The sequence below is a fragment of the Mustela nigripes genome, chromosome 6 (assembly GCF_022355385.1).
Source record: "Mustela nigripes isolate SB6536 chromosome 6, MUSNIG.SB6536, whole genome shotgun sequence".
Classification (NCBI taxonomy): domain Eukaryota; kingdom Metazoa; phylum Chordata; class Mammalia; order Carnivora; family Mustelidae; genus Mustela; species Mustela nigripes.
In genome coordinates this window covers 31,157,100-31,178,574 of record NC_081562.1, presented here as the reverse complement: position 1 = coordinate 31,178,574, position 21,475 = coordinate 31,157,100, and the positions used below count along the sequence as shown (strand labels likewise).

Sequence of the window (21,475 nt, the reverse complement as noted above, 5' to 3'; positions counted from 1 at the left end):
TAAGATTTATAATGTACAAAAACAAAGCAAACACACAGAAACACTGACAAAAGAATAATATGGGATGGTGGTTATAAACCCTCCATGTGGGCAAGGAACGTTATTTGAGTTCTTCCTGGGTGTATCTTATCTTTGTTAAAGGACTCAACTTTGAAGAGATACAGGGAAATTAAAGCTGGTATATATAAATAGGGTAGTATTGAATAGAGAAAAAGGACTACCTTGAACCTCTCTCTCTATAGATATATCTATATATTTATAGTTATTTTGGCTGGGTTTTTTCTTTTTTTTATTTATTTTATTTATTTTTATTATTTTTTTATTCCCCCTTTTTCTCTCTCTTTTTTTTTTTCTCTTTCTTTTTGGTGGTGACTTCCAAATGCTCTGAAACTTTCCAGGGTGCACCTTGCCTGGATAATGGTTGATATATTCAGCTATACATCCCCTCAACTACCTCTCACCACTATATAACTACACACACACACACACACACACACACACACACACACACATATATGTTTCTATATATAGGGAGAGAGATACAGATATAGATAATATATATATTTAATATATATAAAAGGTATATTTATGAAAAAAAGTTCAAGTTAAAAAGTTACTATGGAATGTGTTGTATTAAACATCTAATTGAAAGGCACCTGGGTGGCTCAGTTGGTTAAGCGACTGCCTTCGGCTCAGGTCATGATCCTGGACTCCCAGGATCAAGTCCCACACCAGGCTCCCTATTAAGCAGGGAGTCTGCTTCTCTCCACTGACCTCTCTATTCTCATGCGCTCTCTCTCTCTCTCTCTCTCATTCTCTCTCTCTCAAATCAATAAAATCTTTTTTAAAAAATCTAATTGAAATTGTAAGTAGATTTAAAAAAACCCAAGAATCATGAGAATGAATTAAAAAAATGTAAGAGAAAAAAGTTGTACCTACAAAATACAGGTTTTGAGCCAGTACCATGAGCTTAATATATTATTTTCTCCTGATACTGGGGTTTTATAGTTTTGGGGGGACCCTGTGGTGGTTGTCCTCTTGTTCTTTTGGCTTATCTTCTGGGGGAGAGGCCTGCTGGGTTATTTTTCAGTCAGTCTTTGGGCTGAGTTGCCCTGCCCCCTGTCAAGAGGCTGGGCTCTGTGGAAACCTGTTTTTCAGGCCTTTGTTCTCTGGAGGTTTTTGTTCTTTGGCAGCCTTTTGCACTTTTTAAGAGGGTCAGAGCAAAGTAAACTCTGCACCCAGACCTCTGCCTCAGAGAGAGGCCACAGTCGGCTCCCCTCTGAATGGTCCAGAACACACAGACTCACCCCTCTGCAAACTCCCACAGGTGGTGCGCACCCCCAGCCACTGTCTCAGTGGTTGCCAGAGGTTCCTGCTTGTCTCTGTGCCCATGTGCCACCAAAACCATGCTACCAAACCGTGAACAATAGTGGTCCAAGCGAGCCCAGTCTCTGCGGCTGCCATTCCCAGGACTGCTGTCTGGAGCCCATGCCCATGCTGGGAGCGCTCAGTCGGGTGGTGTAGAGGCAACGAAGGCAGCTGCAGTGGCCATGGACCCAGGGACCATCGACTGGAGCCCCCAGTCGCCTGGAGGCTTTCTCAAGCACAGGCAGGCACCGGCTGTGGCTGTCCTGGGACTGTGGCCACCTAATCCCTACAGTTGTCCCTTAAGTCCCTTTGTTCATTTTGAGTGCTGTTAATCAGTCTCCAAGCTAATGCTGGTTGCCAAGCACAGGGCACTTTCGCACTGGGGTATTTCTAATGGGTCGCTTCTGGTGGCTCCCTTCCCCCTTCTGTTTATCTTCTGATATCAGTCCATGCACTCCCAACTCCCCTGTACCTTCCACTGGTGATCTCTGCCTCCATATAGAGATCCAGAAGTGTATAATTTTACATCTCAGGCTGATTTCGTGGGTGTTCAGAGTGCTCTGGTACATATTTAGGTCAATTGAGGGGACCAGTTGAAATAGGGGCTCCTCCTCCTCTGCCGTCTTGCCCCTCCTATTATATGGCTTCTCTTTAATAAACCTTGCTATCAATCCAATTAGAAGCAAATATTATTAATCTTTAAAACCTCTTGCAACTTCTGTATCTTTCCTATAGTATTTATAACTGTTTAATACTGTATTTGTTTGAATATTTATTAAAAATATGTATTTAAGGGACACCTGGGTGGCTCAGTTGGTTAAGCAGCTGCCTTCGGCTCAGGTCATGATCCCAGCGTCCTGGGATCGAGTCCCGCATCGGGCTCCTTGCTCAGCAGGGAGCCTGCTTCTCCCTCTGCCTACCATTCTGTCCGCCTGTACTCGCTCTCTCTCCCTCTCTCTCTCTGACAAATAAATAAATAAAAAATCTAAAAAAAAAAAAAAAAATGTATTTAAGCTAAGGAACTCCCTAGAGACATCATGAACATCTGATTTATCTTTATACCCTCTGAATCATCTACCATGGTTTTATACACAGTCAACATTCATTTATTTTATTTTATTTTATTTTATTTTAGAGAGAGAAAGGACATGAGTGGGATGGAGTGGGGAAGAATGAGAGAAAATGAGAGAATCTTAAGCAGGTTCCTTATTACCCTGAGATCATGACCTGAGCCAAAATCTAGAGTCAGATGCTTAACCAAGCAAGCCACACAGGCACCCCAACATTCACTAATATTAATTTATTACTTTCTAAAGCCTTTTAAGTTATTTCTAGGAGTCTTTTTTATTATGATGATGTTTAGTTAGCCAGCATATATACATCGAATGAATCATTGAATACTACATCAAAATCTAGGATTCTTTAGAGAAGCAGAGTCATCTTTGATATCAGCCGTACAGGGACTTAAAAGATGTAGGCCTCTTCCTTGTTTTTCTCATTTCTAAATGAGAATAGTAGTTTCTATCTCATTGCATTGTTTTAAAGAGTAAATGATGTAGGTGAGTATCTATGTTCATGTTTAGTTTTGTCTAATAAATAGTGTGCATATCACTAGCTTATTGCCATGATGAGCGCTCAGTTTTAAAATATTTTTCCCCCTCATTGTCAGTTATCACTTTTTGCTGTTTTTGAGATACATCCTGAAGTATAGTATGACTTTCCTACTATACTTCTCGCAAAATTGCTTTTTCTCATAAGCCAGTGACTAGAAAAAGAAGTAAACCCATTTATTATAATTTATTGTGGAAAAAGTATTGTAAAGTTAGAAACACTGAATTTGGTATTCAGAGGCATCTTGGCTTATTCTGTTTTTTTAGTCATGTTCTTCTTAGATTTGATATATGAAATGACATGTATGGAGGGACATCAAGAATCCCTTTTTTTGTCACTGTTAGGCATACACAGATTTATAAGACTGGAGATAAGGGAACTGGTCAGGACCAAAAGTAAAAATTTGAGGTAGCAAATTTTAGGTATTTAAAAACTTAGGACAGTTTAGGAGCACATTGAGTAGGGATTTATAGCATTTTAAAGTTAATTAAAAAAAAGTGGGTGCCTGGGTGGCTCAGTGGGTTAAGCCGCTGCCTTCGACTCAGGTCATGATCTCAGGGTCCTGGGATCGAGCCCCGCATCGGGCTCTCTGCTCAGCAGGGAGCCTGCTTCCTCTTCTCTCTCTGCCTGCCTCTCTGCCTGCTTGTCATCTCTCTCTCTGTCAAATAAATAAATAAAATCTTTAAAAAAAAAAAAAAAGTAATTCTGAAGGTTTTTCTTGCTTAGCTAGAATAAGAATATAAACTATGTGGTGGTCTGACCAGGTGACATGCATGTTACACTAAAAGGATAGTGATTTTTTTTTTTTAATGATTTACAAGTGTTTGAGAAAAAAATCCCAATTCACAAAGATAAAATTTTTGCAAATGGAATTCCAGTTTCCATAAACATCATTATAAAACAAGAGTGAATTTTTGTTAAGGAACACCAGAATTCTGCAAGGTTTGTTTGCCTTAAAATCAGTGATTTCATTTTTTATCTAAGTCCAAATTTTAAAATTTTTCTCATGGACCTCTAGTTGAACTTCGATGCTATCGATATGGAAATGATTTTTAAAGAGTTTTTAGGAGTTTACAGATAATTTTGTAGAGAGGAAATACTGGAAAGCAACATAGGTAGGTGCCTGGCTCATCACACTGAAAATGCTTCATTGGTGCTGGATAAAGAGTTATTGGGCACAAGGTTGCCTAGTACTTGCCAGTCTTCATTTACATTGAATAAAAGACAGACTGCTGGATTCATGCTGCTGTTGGCTTGGATAATACACTCATAAGAATAATCGTTGAAATTTTGTAGATTTTTAGACTTCTAAATGTCACTGGTTTTTATATCTTGCCTGGTTTTCTTACCCTTCTTTTCCCCCCTAAATTTAAATTACCTTATCCTAGTAATGGTTACATCCTTCTCTAGAATCTTAAAACTTTGTAACTTAGAAGAAATTGCTTAGAAATTACGTCTTTCACTTTATTAGCTGTATTGTATAGTCCTTTTTATGCATAAGATTATCTAATTGCTATCTTAGTTCTTTGAAAAGTAGAGTTGCCTTACTCTAGTATCTGAAGTCTTCATTGATGATATCTCCTTGCCATAATTTTAAGACCCTGATTCCAGTGAATATTAATTTGCCTTGTCTTTCATCCAAGTAGATAACTTCTTTCTTTTCTAAGATTTGTGGTACTGTTATGAGTGACATTTTAAATACTTTGCCAGTAATTTTATTTATCTAAACTTCTAATTTCTTTGTTCTTCCCTTAGGTTAAATTCTTACCATATAATTAATTTTTTCAGGTTCTTAGTTTTACCTAAGTAGCTTTCTGATCTTTATAATAAATAGTAAGATTTATCTGATGTTGAAAAAAAATGAGCTATGTAAGAGCAAAGACTACCCACTCTTTTTCTACACATTTGGTAATACAGTGAACTTCAGCCTTGGGTCTACATCAGAACTGCCTTTGAAACTTTTTAAAAACTTTTACAGGTCCTATTTCTATAAATTCTATTTTCATAGAGCTAGGTGGCGCTAAGGTTACCTGAATTTTTAAAATTCATAAGTATCCAGATTTGCAGCTAAAATTAAGAATGTTTTGCCTAAGCAATCTTTTTCCTTTCTTTTTTTTTTCCTTGCCCTCTCCTGAAACCCCATGAGACTCAGCAGTATGTCAACCAAAAATCAACAAATAAAAAATCAAACAATCAACAGCAACAAAAAATCAACCCTTTTTTCCTGAGCTTGTCTCAGTTCTCTAACCAAACCTGTACTGCATGTGGCACTTTCTGTTCAGTGCACACAATTACCAGCCTGTAACATAATGTATTGTAGCAGGATGTTAGGACTGTTACTGTCCTCATAGGGCAGTGCCTAAAATATATATTCTTGGCTCTTGTGTGTCCTAGGATTTGCACACAGAGAATTATTCCATAATTGTAAAATCTCTGGTGTCACAGGCTGGTAGTAATCTTATCTGTTAGAGATTCACATTAATACAATTTAACTGATTTAAGATCTTCTCCCATCTTTCTGTTTTTATTCCAAGCCTTTGAAATAGTTTCTAGGAAATGTGTCTTAAAAGTAGTGTGCAGTGAACCCTAATATGAAATCTTTCTTATTTAAATAGCGTATTTTTCTGTCCCTGAAAAAATTCGCTGAGAATTTGATTCTCCCTATCAAAAAATTACACAAAAGTTCCTGGCATACTGATAGTAACACAAGTTAAAAAAATGTAAACGTTAAAATATGTAGGAGTTTATCATTTAAGAGAGATGGGCTGCTGCATCTTAAGTAATACTGGAGATTCCGGGTATTATACTTGCATTCCATCCACATTCACAAAAGTTTTAAACAAAATCACAAAATCACAGGGGTTTTTTGTTTTTTGTTTTTTGTTTTTTTCTTGCAGTCTCTTTGCAGGTGTCCCACCATGGTGCATATTTGTTGGTTTCAGCACTGGAAATAGCTCTAAGAATCATGATTATCTTTTTCACTTCTGGATATTTTCACTTTTAGAATTGAGCCATACTTTTTGAGTGAATTCCAGAGCTATGCAATCAAGGAAATAGAAGCAAGCCTTAGTATAGTATAATATAGTATAGTGTAGTGTAATAAAATCTAGTGAAGAGAAATGATACATATTTCTTTATTACCTCTGTATCTCTTATCATCTCTTAGCCTTTCAAGGATTCATTCAGATAGTTTTTTTCATGTCATCTGTGTATTTTCTGTCCTTACAGTACTTTATTAATTTTCTGTTGTAGCATTGATCATAAATTATAACAAATTGTGTTAAAAGAACTTTAAGGAGAATGCAGGATCTGTTGACTGCTTTTGCATTTTTTGCCTAGTGTTTTTTTGCTAAAAACTTGTAGTTTACATTGAAGACTGTTTCGTATTCATCAGATGATTTTTTTTTTTAATTTTAGATGATATTGGTGCCCACATGAATGTAGGAAGAACTTACAAAAATTTAAATAGAACCAAAGAAGCTGAAGAATCTTACATGATGGCTAAGTCACTAATGCCCCAAGTAAGTTGTCGTGATACATTTCTGTTGTGTTATATCCACTATATGTCCACACTGAATAGAATTACCTGGGTGGAAAATCTGTATCTTTTCTTTAATTTGTTCACATTAAAGTAAAGTATCCAATAAGCCATTTTTTACTACAGGTTTTTTTAAAGTTTTTATTTAAATTCCAGTTAACATTGTAATATTTAGTTTCAGGTATACAATATAGTGACTTAGCGCTTAAGTACAAGTGCACTTATTAATCCCCATACCTGTTTCACCCATCTCTCCCCCCAGCCTCCACTCTGGTAGCCATCAGTTTGTTCTCTATATTTGAGTCTGTTTCTTGGTTTGTCTTTCCTTCCCTTTTTTTCCCTTTACTAGTTTGTTTTGTTTCTTAAATTCCACATGAGTGAGATCATACGGTATTCATCTTTCTCTGAGTTACTTCACTTAGCAAAATACTACAAGTTTTATAAAGGGCTACATTTACTTTTATAGCTCAATTGAAAACTTTTTCCATATAGTATGTTTAAAAGGTTTGATAAGGTTATAAATTTTAGATATCCTTGATTAGAAGTTATCATTGAATTAAATGACTTTAAATAAAGAGAATTTTATATATATACATTAAACACTAAATTCAGCATTATTCTTCTCAAAAAAAAATGAGTAAACAAAGTAATAAAATGAATGGATAACATCTCTGTTGCTATTTGGTGTTCAGTTGTTGCAGTGACACATGCGCAAGATTCATTGGTTATTACAGTATAGCCTGGAAGCTGGAAAGCCAGATTCTGGCCTTGACCAGCTATGTTTCATCAGAAAAGATAGCTTACCCTATACTACAGTTTTCTCCATAGTAGTATATATTAATATTATGTTAATAATATAATGTTAAAATGATTGGTTGTAGTTTGATAAAATGTTTCAGAAACAGAGCTGGACCACATGATGTCTTAAGCATTATTTCAGTCCTAAGATACTAAAGTTAAATTGTGTTCAGTATAGATTCTTATCAGACACAATTTATTATTTTCACTGAAAATTTGGGTCTATGTATATTTTATAACTTTTGCCTAACCTGAATAATCAGTTAATAAGAATTTTACTTCCTAACTCTATCAGACAAATGAGGCTTTAGTATAACTCTGAATAAAATTAACCACCCTGTTGTCACAACCAGAAATATTTTGCTGACAACATGAAAGTTGACATGGTGTAACAAATACACTAGAGTGAAGGGAAGGAGACCTGAGTTCTTTCTGTTATGGGTCTGATGCAAATATATTAACAGACCTTAGCCTCAAGAGTTTAAATTTATAGGACTTTATAAAATGATGCATATAAATAAAAAGCTAACAATATTGTGTTGAGCTAGTATGAATGAAAAATATATCTTTTAAAGCCACAAAATATTAATTATTTCATTTACATTTTGTAAATACTGTAGGTGCTTTCACATTTTTATGACTTATTTTAATTTGGCAATAAAACTAGTACCATAACCTTTATATGTCATGTATATTTTAAATAAGCCACTAGGAATACTTATTTTTATTTTTATTTGGTACTGAAATAATCAGATTATGTTCTTTTGGACAGATTATTCCTGGTAAAAAATATGCAGCCAGAATTGCCCCTAACCACCTAAATGTTTATATTAATCTGGCCAATCTTATCCGAGCAAATGAGTCCCGGCTGGAAGAAGCAGATCAGCTATACCGACAAGCAATAAGCATGAGACCCGACTTCAAGCAGGCTTACATTAGCAGGTATTGTAGTTCTCTTACACTATCATTATAGAAAATTGAAACTGCATCTGCACGTACATTTCACCATCGGAACTAAATTGGCTTTTTTTTTTTCAGTAATCTTACTTAGCAACCAAGAATATAGAAACATAGCCTAGTTTAGACTTATGAAATTTAATTGATTTGATTTGAAATTGACAAGTCTATTAACATACAGTGACAAACCCAAGTTTTATACGAAAGAAAGAAAAGCTCCTTTTTAGTTTCATTTGCTTCTTATGGTCACATTCATGTTTACTTAAAACACCTGAAACTTGGGGTGTCTGGGTGGCTCAGTGGGTTAAGCCTCTGCCTTCAGCTCAGGTGATGATCTCAAAGTCCTGGGGTTGAGCCCCGCATCGGGCTCATTTCTCAGTGGGGAGTCTGCTTCCCCCTCTCTCTCTGCCTGCCTCCCTACCTACTTGTGATCTCTCTCTCTCTGTGTCAAATAAGTAAATAAAATCTTCAAAAAAACAAACAAACAGACACCTGAAACTTACATTTTATAAGTATTTCTAATATCCAACTCTAAAGAGCTTTCTGACAATTGACTGGTTATTGATGCTTTTACCAAAAAGAAACTTTTCAGTTGTCATTAAAAAGAAATTTGGCATCACATGCTAGAACTTAATACATTTTCCCATGTAAGGATCATCATCTGTATTATACTTGAGGAAAATTGTATGTTAAACTTGATTTTATGGCCTGGCCCAGAAACCTAATCATAATTTATGACATTGCTCCTATGGGGAAAATGTATTCAGAATTTCATAAGTTTTTGAGATAAAATCTGTTCATAATTTGGAGGCTGTCTTTGCTCAACCTTATCCAGTAGTTGTTGAAATTAGCTAAGTTTAGTGGGGTTGCATTTGTAAATAAAACCTGTCATGTGTTAATCTATAAAGAATTATTCAGTAGTCTGCATTTTATAAAAGCAATTTGTACAAATACTCATTCCAGAAGTTGCTTTAATTGAGGATATTAGTGGTTCATTTGATATCATTCCTATGCTAATGTTAAGGAAATAATAGGATCATAATAAAAATAGCTCTCCTGTCACTACTCGAATCGATTTGCACATATTACTTTTTTAAGCTTTCTAACAGAAAATAGAACCATATTAGAAAAATTTGTAAAATGATTTTCAAACTATGATCCTTAGTTCCAGATATATACCTCATAGGTGTCTGCTGGTCACACATGTACCCTCCAATCCTTACCCAGTCAGCTTTTTAAATTCTCTTTTTGTTATTTTTGGGGAGTTTTTTGTGTTGTTATAATGAATGGCCATTTTATAAGAATACATTGTAGAAGACTGAATTTATATAAGAAAAGGCAAAACTTTTAAATGTTCTGCACTTTATAAATGAGACTTATAGCATAGACTTAAATACTGGAATTTCCCCATCACCACCATATTGGTATTCATTCTTCAAATGCTATTACTTGGTCTCCTGAAAAATTGATCTCCCATTCTTTTTACTGTCATTTTTTTGATGTAGTCTAGTCTAGTCTGCCTTCTTTCAAGATGTACATAAAGAATATTTTTTCTCTGCCTCCCCTTTATTGGATACCTCCTCATATCTTACCCTTTAAGGTTTCTTTTCTAGTAATAGTTGAAAACAATCAAATTTGCTAAACTAATGAGTTCAGGTTTGAGGACATATTCAAATAGTTCCTTTTGATAGAAAACTTTAAAAGCTTTGGTTAAAAGGAAAAAAGAAAGCTTTTTATGGAAAAGCTTAAAACTTGTGAAAAATAATGTCTACAAAGTAACACGATAATGTGAATAAAGCTTGTGTTTGGTTTTTCCACAGAGGAGAATTGCTTTTAAAAATGAATAAACCTCTCAAAGCAAAAGAAGCATATCTTAAAGCACTAGAGCTGGACAGAAATAATGCAGATCTTTGGTACAACTTGGCAATTGTTCATATTGAACTTAAAGAACCAAACGAGGCCCTAAAAAATTTTAATCGTGCTTTAGAACTAAATCCGAAGCATAAACTAGCATTATTCAATTCTGCTATATTAATGCAAGAATCAGGTATGTTTTCTCAAAATGTTTCTATATTTAAAATATACTGTTTGAAGTATAATAAAATCTGAACTTATATTACTTGAGGCAAGTGTTTTGTAAATGGATAGTTTATATCAAAACTGTACGTAAATGATTTTAAGAATATTTAAAATACTTGAAGTACTATTTTCAAGTAATATGCTCTAACAAGATTGTTAGTTCTTTGGGTATATGTTAAGACTTATTTTTCAGGCAGTCTATTAAGCAGTGCCTTTAATCTATTTTGTAATTTTATGTACAGAAATAATCTCTTACATATACATATTATACCATTTCCAAATAATCAGAACTTGCAAGATTTTTTATATAATTACTTCTAGGGAGACAAGAGCATTATATATTTTAGGAAAAAATGTATTTTCTCTTGATTCATGTGACCAAGTGCTTTTGGTATCATCTAGTTTTATTGTCTGAGATACATTAAAAAATCTCATTTTGTAAGACTGAAGCATTTTGTTTATCCAATAATAATTACTATTTTCTGAACTTTTTTGCATAGGTTTCATGTAATTCTTAGAAAATTCAGCAGGCTGGAGCGCCTGGGTCCTGAGATCAAGCCCTGCATTGGGCTCCCTGCTAACAGGCTGCTCTCCTTGCTTGTGTGTGTGCACACATGCGCTCTCTTTTTCTGTCTCTCTCAGCAAATAAATAAAGAAAATCTTTTGAAAAAAAAAAAAAGTAAAGAAAAGAAAAGAAAAAGAAAATTCAGCAGGCTAACCCAGAGAACTTAAATGATCTGTGCCTAAAGTCATAGTGTTAACAGAATCCAGATTGAAGGCATGTCATTGTTGGTAAATCCAATGCCTCTTCCTCTTAATTGCATAATCTTCCTCTGCTACTCTCAGTTTGATTCTAAACTATAAAGAGATATTTGCCCCTTCAGGTTTTTGAGGCATTCTTCCAGTCTTATAGAAAGGAAATGAGCTGTCATTTCAGTGTTTGAAGCACACAATCTTTCCTGTGAAAACTGGGTTTTTGCTTTCTACTTTTTGATTTAGGTACAGAAATTAATTGTTTTGATGCTGTCTTTTTCTAATCTAATTAGATGAATACTGAAAGTGGCTTTTTGTTCTTCAGACTTAATTCATTTGTTAACGATATGTGTTTTTTTCTTTTTAAAAAAATTATTCTTAGGTGAGGTTAAACTCAGACCAGAAGCTAGAAAACGACTTCTAAGCTATATAAATGAAGAGCCACAAGATGCTAATGGTTATTTCAATCTGGGAATGCTTGCCATGGATGACAAAAAGGACAGTGAAGCCGAAATGTGGATGAAGAAAGCCATAAAATTACAAGCCGATTTCAGAAGTGCTTTGTTTAATCTGGCTCTCCTGTATTCTCAGACAGCAAAGGAATTAATGGCTTTGCCAATTCTGGAAGAGTTACTCAGACACTATCCTGATCATATCAAGGGTCTTATTTTAAAGGGAGACATTCTGATGAATCAAAAGAAAGATATACTTGGAGCAAAAAAATGTTTTGAAAAGATTTTGGAAATGGATCCAAGCAATGTGCAAGGAAAACACAATCTTTGTGTTGTTTATTTTGAAGAGAAGGACTTATTAAAAGCTGAAAGATGCCTGGTTGAAACATTGGCATTAGCACCACATGAAGAATATATTCAGCGCCATTTGAATATAGTCAGGGATAAAATTTCCTCATCTAGTTTTGCAGAACAGCCAATATCCCCAGCTGGTAAGACTTCAGGTGTAGAAGGAGACAAAATTCCAACTGAAAATGTACAAGAAGATGTAAAAAGTGAACCTAGATCTACACAGATCATAAAACCGAGTGATAATAAAAGTCAATCTAAATCCAACAAACTATTAGGAAAAAATACAGACAAAGAGACCCCCCACAAAACAACAAAGGAAATCAAAGAAATTGAGAAGAAAAGAGTTGCTGCTTTAAAAAGACTAGAAGAGATTGAACGTATTTTAAATGGTGAATAGTATTATTTATTGTGTCACAATGTCCTCAAAGAACTTCAGTCTATCTTACGTGATTGCTTATTCTGGGAGCATTGAAAAATAGCAAGTATACACGTAACAGTCTGTCATGAGCTGCCTCTACATACGATCAAAATGCGATTTTCATTAAACACCTATCTTACCCCAGGGTATGTATTGTATAAGATGTGACAGTTTTCTGAGTTTTGGTGACTATGGCAGAAATACTAAATTACAGTTTGCAGATTTGTATCTTTTATATGGAAGGAAGATTTCTTCTGTAGAGTAATCTTGACTACTCGCAATTAAAAATAATCTGAAGTGTGAATGATAGTCCCTTGTGGGCAAATTTAACATATGCTGGTTTATTCTATGAATTGACATTTATTAGTTGACTTCATTACCTTCTGTTGGAATCTGATTATGGATTGAAAACTCTTATTGAACACATTCTTTTTTCTTTGGTAATTTCTGTTTAACTGAGGGACTTCACACCATAAAAGAATACTGGCTTCCTTTATGTTGTATTCTTATGTTGATTTTTAGAAGGAATGCCAGATGAAACTTATTTAAAATAAGTCCAGTGACATATTAGCTTAAGAATGTATTTTCATAGTTGTGTGCTTTGTCCTTAATTTTACTCTGAAATGCAGTTTTTAATCAGGTAAAATTTTAAGTATAAATATACATATACATACCCGCACATTTCTAATGGTGCTCATATATACTCTGTATTTTTTTACATACTAAGAGTTTCACAGCATGAACCACATAATCATGACTATCCTTGAGTTTTTACTCCCCAAATTGTTCATGTTTATTAGGATCTTAGTCATACTGAAAATGTCCCAGTAACTGTAACTTTAAACCTTTGAGTTGAAACATATTTTCTCATTCATCTTGGTGTTATCCCTCTAGTGTTATTTGAATTTTAATTGTTCCAAAAACACACCTTAATCATTCTTAGATACCTTAAGCAACTAAATTGTGTTCTATTTAACTGAAGGAAAAACAATATGACAAAGTTTATTTTTAAACACTAAGTTCTTGTTATCTTCCTATGGTGTATATTTTTATTAAATATTTATTTTGACTACTGAGCTTTCATAAAAATTTTAAAACTGTTTAAATTCCATCAGCTATGGAAAACAAATTGCTATTGCATTTTCTTATATATGCATCTATTACAATTTAACCAAAATTTCATCATTTTGGCCTGCTATCTAGCTATGAAAAGTAATTAGCCTTGTATGGGTTTAATAGTCAGTTGGTTTTAGCAAATTTAAATCTGAAAACTGTTAAGTTGAAGACATAAATCAAATTTATTAATTTATATCTGATTTTTTCTTGAGTTAAAGTACATTTCAGATGAATTTTATAATACCTGATAAGTTGGCTTTAATTTAAACTGTTAAAGCTCAAGCTATCATCCTGAGGTAGTAACTAATTTCTAATTATGTAGAATTTCAAAAACTGAGAAAACTAATTTCTAAATATATATATTTCAAAAATCCTATTACTGTAAGTTTTTATAAAGAAATATTTTATAAATAGGTCACAAGCAAACTTGGTCTACACTAAAGACCCACTCTTACTAGGTTCCCTGAGGTTGTGTCATAAATTTATTTTTTAGGCAGTTTATATCAAGCACTGACACCAATCGTAGTTCATTTTTGATTTAGAGATTCTGTTCAGCATTAAAGCAATATCCAGTTTCAGTTTTTAAATTATGGCTTTGCAACTCCAGATATAAGATGGAGAATACCTCATATTTACTATGACTTGAAAAACAAAATCTATGTTAATTTTGTGTTCTGTCCATGTATCTTGAGAAAAAATTTCTGAGTTTGATCTCTTCTGTTACAGTATCAAGTGAAGATAAGTCAGAAAAGCAGAAGGGAATCTTTTGTGGCAGAAGATGGTAATAAGAGCTTTGAGTAATATTTTAATAAAATTATGTAACTATTCAAAAGTTTAAAAATATATTGTTACCCAATGATTTTTATAGGAAAAAGAATTCCTCTTTATTTGCACTTAGAACAATGCCTATCATGTAGGAAGTGCTCATATTTGAATTTTAAATAATTTATTTAAATCAAATCCACCCTGATTAGTAATTTTTCCAAATTAATGTTCCCCAACCCTCACTTCATATTAGAATCATCTGGAGGACTCTTTAATATGGACCCCACCAACAACAATTTAATCTGAATTTCTTAGGAAGGGAGCTATGCCTCCATTTTCTTGAAGTTCTCAGAGTGATCCTAATTTATAGTCAGGGTTAATAATCACTGCTCTAAATTAGTTCAAGGAAATCCGCTTATCTCTCCTGCACTAACTTTTTAAATTAGTGTCATAACCCAGTTAAGTTTTGATATTCTAATGAATATGCTCTTCTGATAACTAGTATTTATTTCATCTTAAGTACCATCAACCTTGTTTATGTGAGATTGATTATTTTCTTTAAACTCATAGTAGAATTTTATTCAAGCTGTTCAAGTGAAAAAAGGTAATAGATTTTCCCCCATCTTTGGAATTGCCTTTTTGGGGAAATGGATGGTAGGGATATTTTAACCCAGCTTGCTACCTACAGTTCAGAGTTGTGAGCATTTGAATGTTTGGAAAGAAAGCGTATCACAGGTTTGTGTGCTGGTAAAGGGATGTAGTTTTAGGTCTCACTGTTTACAAAAGAATCTATTCCCTAGGAGTTCTGGGAAAGCTTTGACAATCCCCAAGGGGCAATTATGTTACTTTTTCACTACTTCTCAGAAGGAAGAATTAAGTTTTTCTCCTGTTGCTCCTATATGTATTTCCTTATTAACATTCATACTTGGGAATTTTATCTTGTAATTATCCCAGTAAGTAATTTCATGAAGCTAATGACTCAGAGGATAAAACAATTATGTTTGCAATTTTGTGTTTACTTTTATGTAAATATTTAGTATGTGAATTACACAATTCTAATAAAACCTCATGCCTTTTCATTACATCTATTTTGAGCTCTCAACTTCATGTTACCGAATACTAATTTGAAGATCTTTAATGAAAACTTCTACGAAAATATATAGATTTGTATGTCAGTTTCTACTTCAGAAATCCATATATTTGTCATATTTATTTTTTTAAAAGCCTAATTGTTTGCATGACTAAATTGTATTTAAAAATAACCCCCCCCCTCCCAAATACCTGGTATCTTTGTTCGAAATTTTGTCTGTTGGGAGCTGTCAGCCATCCATGTTAAGAGTTTATAAGAAAATAGTTTTAAATTTTATGCATTTTTATTATTGTCATTTCTGTGTGTACAATATTTCTAAATAATCGGTATAAAATTGATACTTTTTAAAACCTTCACCTGAATTGCCTTTTAGTGTTCAAATCAAAAGTAAAATAATGTGTCAAGAAATTACTGCTTCCTTAAAGACAGAAGAGCTGGTGTGTAGTTTTATTAGCAATCATCTGAGAAAGGCATGTGTTAAATTAGTTCCAACAGTGATACATTTTCAATCCTTAGTGACAGAAACTAAAAAAAAAACGAGATGATTAAATTCAAATGTGGAATTTTACATACATAAGTAGCAGTCAGTATTGTGAAATAATTAGGAGTCCAAGTTATGGATCTGCCTATATTCAAATCCTGGTTCCACCCTTACTAGTGTAACTTAGGGGAATTGTTCAACCTATAATTCCTTGTGTATACACACACACACACAAATTATATATATTGTATATATAATGTGTATTGTATATATACACACACATACACACTCTATATATATATGTATACATATATACATATGTGTGTGTGTGTGTGTGTCCTATTGTATAAACTGGCAGGTATCTTTGTAACTATAAATAGTGCATGCTCAACCACGTGCATTGTAAATAGCCTTTACCAAACATGTTTGACAAGAACCTTAGTTAACATCACTTAGTAAATTGTGATAAACAAAAAGCCATGATTTATTTGATGTAATTGGCCTTATTGTTTTCCATGTGGCACCAAGAACGAAACAATTTGCCGCTATAACCAAGCCATAGTACTGATCTATCTATTCAGTGTTGTCTTTATTTTATTTGATTGTGGTTTGGTGATATTTCATTGTCAGATTGGAAAACATTAAAAAAAAATTATTTTCATCTTTCTGAAGACTGACCTTATTAATGGGCAGCTTTCCTAACAAGTGATTATTAACTTTTATCAGGTGTTAACATCTGTTTCAGAACCATGGTAGTATGTTTACATGTCAGAGGTTTTGTTTAACTCTATTACATTTCTAAATTGATTTGTTTAAATAAATCCAAATGGAAAATACATATATTTATATTAAATATATTAATATACTTAAATTGCTTAAAATAGTTCTTGCTATAAATGATAGTTGTTAACTATTAATGTAATCATAGGGCTTTGATATGTAGTAAATAATGTTAATCGTTAATGTAATCATAAGGCTTAGGGTTGCATTTGATTGGTTTTATATATGTGTTAGCAGAGATAATGTCAGTGATGGTCTTATAGCAGACAAATTATATTTAATATTAATGCTTGTTCCTTAGCCATCTAAACCAGTTGGTATACAGATAAAATAATATAAATAAAATCTATTTGTTAAATACTAAATTTATAAATTAAATAAAATAAAATTTTTAAATGCAGAAATGAGAATTCAGAAACCTTAAAATTATAGTACTTTGTTCTTTTGCTGTTCATTGCCATCAGAGCGATAGCATAAGATAAAATATTAATGCCTAAAAGTCTCTGAAGACTTGATCTCAGGTAAATTCATGTCCTTTGGAATCTACTTTCTTCATGATTAACATTTCTGTGACTATATGGATGGACAGCATATTTCCCATCGAGTAGTATTTTTATTCTATAAGAACCTGATAACTTCTGGGCGCCTGGGTGGCTCAGTGGGTTAAGCCGCTGCCTTCGGCTCAGGTCATGATCCCAGGGTCCTGGGATCGAGTCCCACATCGGGCTCTCTGCTCAGCGGGGAGCCTGCTTCCCTCTCTCTCTGCCTGCCTCTCCATCTACTTGTGATTTCTCTCTGTCAAATAAATAAATAAAATCTTAAAAAAAAAAAAAAAAAGAACCTGATAACTTCAATTTTTACCTTAAACAAAATACTCCTCACCAAACCATTCTAGTTTGCCTTTTCTTACTGATTTTCATGGTTAAAACTCGGTCTTCTTTACTCCTTCCTTTCCCCATTGCTTTAGTTTCTGATATTAGGAAAGTCAACTGATTAATACTAAACTAGAAATAGGTAGTGGATCATATTAGTCATTCCAACAGTTAATTCAAGTGCACCTCTTTCTTTGTAAGTTGCAGGCAGTATAGTGGGAGTTATTTGAGAGATGTAGAGTTTCCATCATTCTGCCTATCTAAGCAAAGAATTGAGAAAGGCTTTGTAACTGCAAGGCCACTTTTGACCAGAGTCCTGTTTTTTGATAGGCACTGGCAGGCCAGGTAACTGCCTTTGAAGAGTGGAATCAGAGTAATCAAACTTGTCAGCGGAATTAGACTTATGCCCAAAAGTGATATCTGTAAAATTAATTCCTGGGCCATGAATATCCAGATGTTGGTTGATTTACAATGGGGTTACATACCAATAACCTATTTTAAGTTGAAAATACTGTAAGTTGAAAACGCATTTAATATATCTAACGTACTGATCCTGGGACAAGTGCCACGTCGGGCTCCCTCAGTGGGGAGTCTGCTTCTCTTTTGTCCCTCCTCCCACTTGTCCTCTCAATCTCTCTCTCTGTCAAGTAAATAAAACCTTTAAAAAATTAAAGGACTAATATATAGCAGTAGTTAAAATGAAGGTAAAATAAGTAAAACCTAACAAAAAAGCTCTTAGAGTTCTACTTTTATGTTTTAGTTACATTAGGTTTTATAAAATATTTACCTTGATTTATAAATACAAGGTCCAAAAAATAGTCTATGAAACACTTATATAATAGAAAAGTCAAAGAAGTTCAAAAAGTCTTAAGCAATCTGGGGTAGCAATTTTAATACATGAAAAAACAATTCATGCCAAAAGCAAAGGGAAAATAAATGATGAATACTAGTAAAAGGAATAATAGAATAAGATGCCCCTCATTTTTTAAAAGATTTTATTTATTTGACAGTGTAAGCAAGGGGAGCAGCAGAGGGAGAGAGAGAAACAGGTTCCCCATGAGCAGGGAACCCAATGTGGGGCTCCATCCTAAGATCCTGGGATCATGACCTAAGCTGAAGGCAGATGCTTTACCAACTGAGCCATCCAGGTGCCCCAGAGGAGATGTCCACCATAAACACATGTCAAAGATAAAACCTAAAAATAAGCAAATACTGTTCAGCAATTAAAATTGTACCTTTGAGCAAAAAGAATCCATACACAAAAGAGTACACTATATATGATTTCATTTATATGAGCTCCCAGAACAGACTAATCTATCATGGATATCTTTGCAGGAACAAAGGAAACCAAGGGAACTTTTTAGGATGATAGAAATATTCATGGCCCAATAATTCCACTCTGAGGTGTGTTGGTAAAAGAAGTACATCTACAGGTGCACTAAAAGATAGAAGAATGTTCTTAGGGTTAATTGTTTAAGTCCAAACCTTGAAGTAATCAAAATAATCATGAAATTGGGACTCCAGGTGTTAAGCCTCTGCTTTTGGCTTAGGTCATGATCCCAGGGACCTGGGATTGACCCCTCATCGGGCTCCCTGCTCAGTGGAGAGTCTGCTTCTTCTCCCTCTGCCCGTCCCCCCTGGCTTATGCTCTCTTTCTTTCAAATAAATAAAATCTTTTTTAAAAAACTTCAAAATACTCATGAAAAACAGATATTTGATATAGTTATAGTCATACAATGAAATGTTATGAATATATAATGAATATGCATGAGCCCCTACTACATGAAGAAACATGGATGGATCTCACAAATATAATGTCTAAAGCCAAACGCAAAAGATGTAACTGTTAAAATTCTATTAATATGAAGCTCAAAAACTGGCAGGCTGAATTTGGGCTATTATAAGTCAGGACAGTTGTTACCCTAGGAAAGGAAATACAACCTTTATTGGAAAGGAATGTGAGAGAGGGCATCTTTGTTCTGGTATTGTTCCCTTTCTTTATCTGGGTTATATTTGCACAGATAGTTTCAATATTGGACAATTTAGGATATATGCCTTTTTCCAGATGTATATAATAAACTTCAAAAATATAATATTAGAAGATGTATTTAAGGAAATGGAAAAAATAGACTAAAAATTTATGCAGTCTGGGCCATTAGGTGAAAGAATTCTACAATCACAATTTGGTGACAACTATCAAATACAAAGAATAACTGAAGAATGTTCAATAGCACATTTTTAAAACAGCTTTATTGAGATATAATTGACATAAGGAACTGCTCCATATTTAAAGTGTACAGTTTGTTAAATTTTGACATATATATATATATATATATATATATACATATACCTGTGAAACCATCACTATAATCATGATAATGTACGTATACACTTATCAAAGTTTCCTCATGCCCTTTGTAATCCTTCCAGTCCCACAACTCCTTTCCAGCCCTGTCCCTAAAACCATCGATGTGCTTTCTGCTTCTATAGATCATTTACCTTTTCTACAGTTTTATATAATGGCATCATACATTATTTGTCTGGCTTTTCAATCTGCAATAGACTAAATGTTTGTGCCCACCCCCCATTCATATGCTGAAGTCCTAACCCTTAATAGGATATTCAGAGATGGAGCCCTTGGAGGTGGTTAGGTTTAGATAAGGTTGTAACAGTGGGGCTCCCAGGATTAGTGTTTTGTAAGAAGAAGAAGAGAGATGAGATTTCTCTCTCTTCCATATTAAATGGCCATCTGCATGCCAGAGTTAGTTCTCACTGAGACAGTATTTCATTTCTTGGATTTCTCAGCCTCCAGAACTATCAGAAATGTCTATTGTTTAAGCCACCCATTTATGGCGTTTAGTTATAGCACCCCAAACTGAGACACACTCAGAATAATTAGTTTCATTCATCAAGAGTTTGTTACCAAGTAGTATTACATTATATGTATATACTATGGTCTTTATCCATTGTTTGGTTGATGGACATACAAATGCAATTTTTTATCTGGTCCAGTGATTTTTTTTTCTCCTGTAGGCATTGTGTATTTTTCAAATACAAATCAATAAAAATGTTTTAATTCTATTTGTAATGCACATTTTCTGACTGTCTATATATTCAGTTTACTCCACTTTTACTAATGGTCATTTAGTCTTTCCTCATAATTAGCTCATTTGTTTTTGGAATTGTGGAGAACAGAGCATAGGACTCAGACCAGCCATTAATCACTTGGTATTAATCCATCTAATGTGATTCATTTGGGAATGAGAATAACCAAATCAAAGCCAATGAAATGACCTGTGATTTTGCTAACACTTTATTGACTTAAATGAGAAAGAATGTAAGTTTAACATTGTGGCAACCATTTTCTCACCAGAAGGAGAGAGCCTGTTTAAAAAAGAGCCAGGACAGAGTGGCAGGTCAGAGAGGCCAAAAATTAGGGCAAGTAGGTATTATTCTAATTAAAGTCCTGGTCAAGCTACATCTGGAAAGACAATAAAGTAAAGGGGAATCAGTTTGAGCCAAATTTGAATGGTTGTGCCAATTTCTGAAAGGAACTGTACTTTTTATGTAATCTGGCCAAGCTCATCAAGGGCAGTGTCGGTCTTTTCAATCCCTGACTTGAAAACAGTTTTGATTAAATGTAAGCAAAATAACTGGTTAAATTGTGTGTCTTGTACTGAAGAAGGCAACGAGATAAGGGAATTTGTGGTGAAAAATTCAGCTTCGTAGAGCCTTCAGTAAGGTCAAATAAGAACAAAAAGGTTTTAAGTTGGATATGTTCCATCTGAAAACAAATCAGAGTATATTGTTTTGTATAAGGGTTCTTCACCTGCAGTCTGAAATCTGAGATAGCTACAAATATAATAACGGGGTTGGAAAAGCCAAGTTTTTTACCCCAGGCCACCATTGACTCAAGCAAAATCGGAGGTGTGAGATTTAGCAAGAATGTTGATAAAAGATTCTAGTATCTCAGGCCTCTCCCACATACTTCCATTTAAGCAGTCATTGTCCGAGAAGGGGATGAATTACTACCATTGAGAATATGC

At 33.9% G+C, this 21,475-nt stretch overlaps 1 protein-coding gene across 1 annotated transcript in view; it reads left to right on the top strand.

The window, feature by feature from the left end:
- TMTC3 (transmembrane O-mannosyltransferase targeting cadherins 3) overlaps positions 1-16,438 on the top strand; it is a 66,515-nt gene extending 50,077 nt beyond the window's left edge. Inside the window, exons 11-14 of the mRNA XM_059402375.1 lie at positions 6,397-6,500; positions 8,088-8,257; positions 10,093-10,319; positions 11,487-16,438. Coding sequence (XP_059258358.1) covers positions 6,397-6,500; positions 8,088-8,257; positions 10,093-10,319; positions 11,487-12,304 — 1,319 coding nt within the window. The 3' untranslated portion in view covers positions 12,305-16,438. The remainder of the gene's footprint in view (positions 1-6,396; positions 6,501-8,087; positions 8,258-10,092; positions 10,320-11,486) is intronic.
- Positions 16,439-21,475: the final 5,037 nt, after the last annotated feature.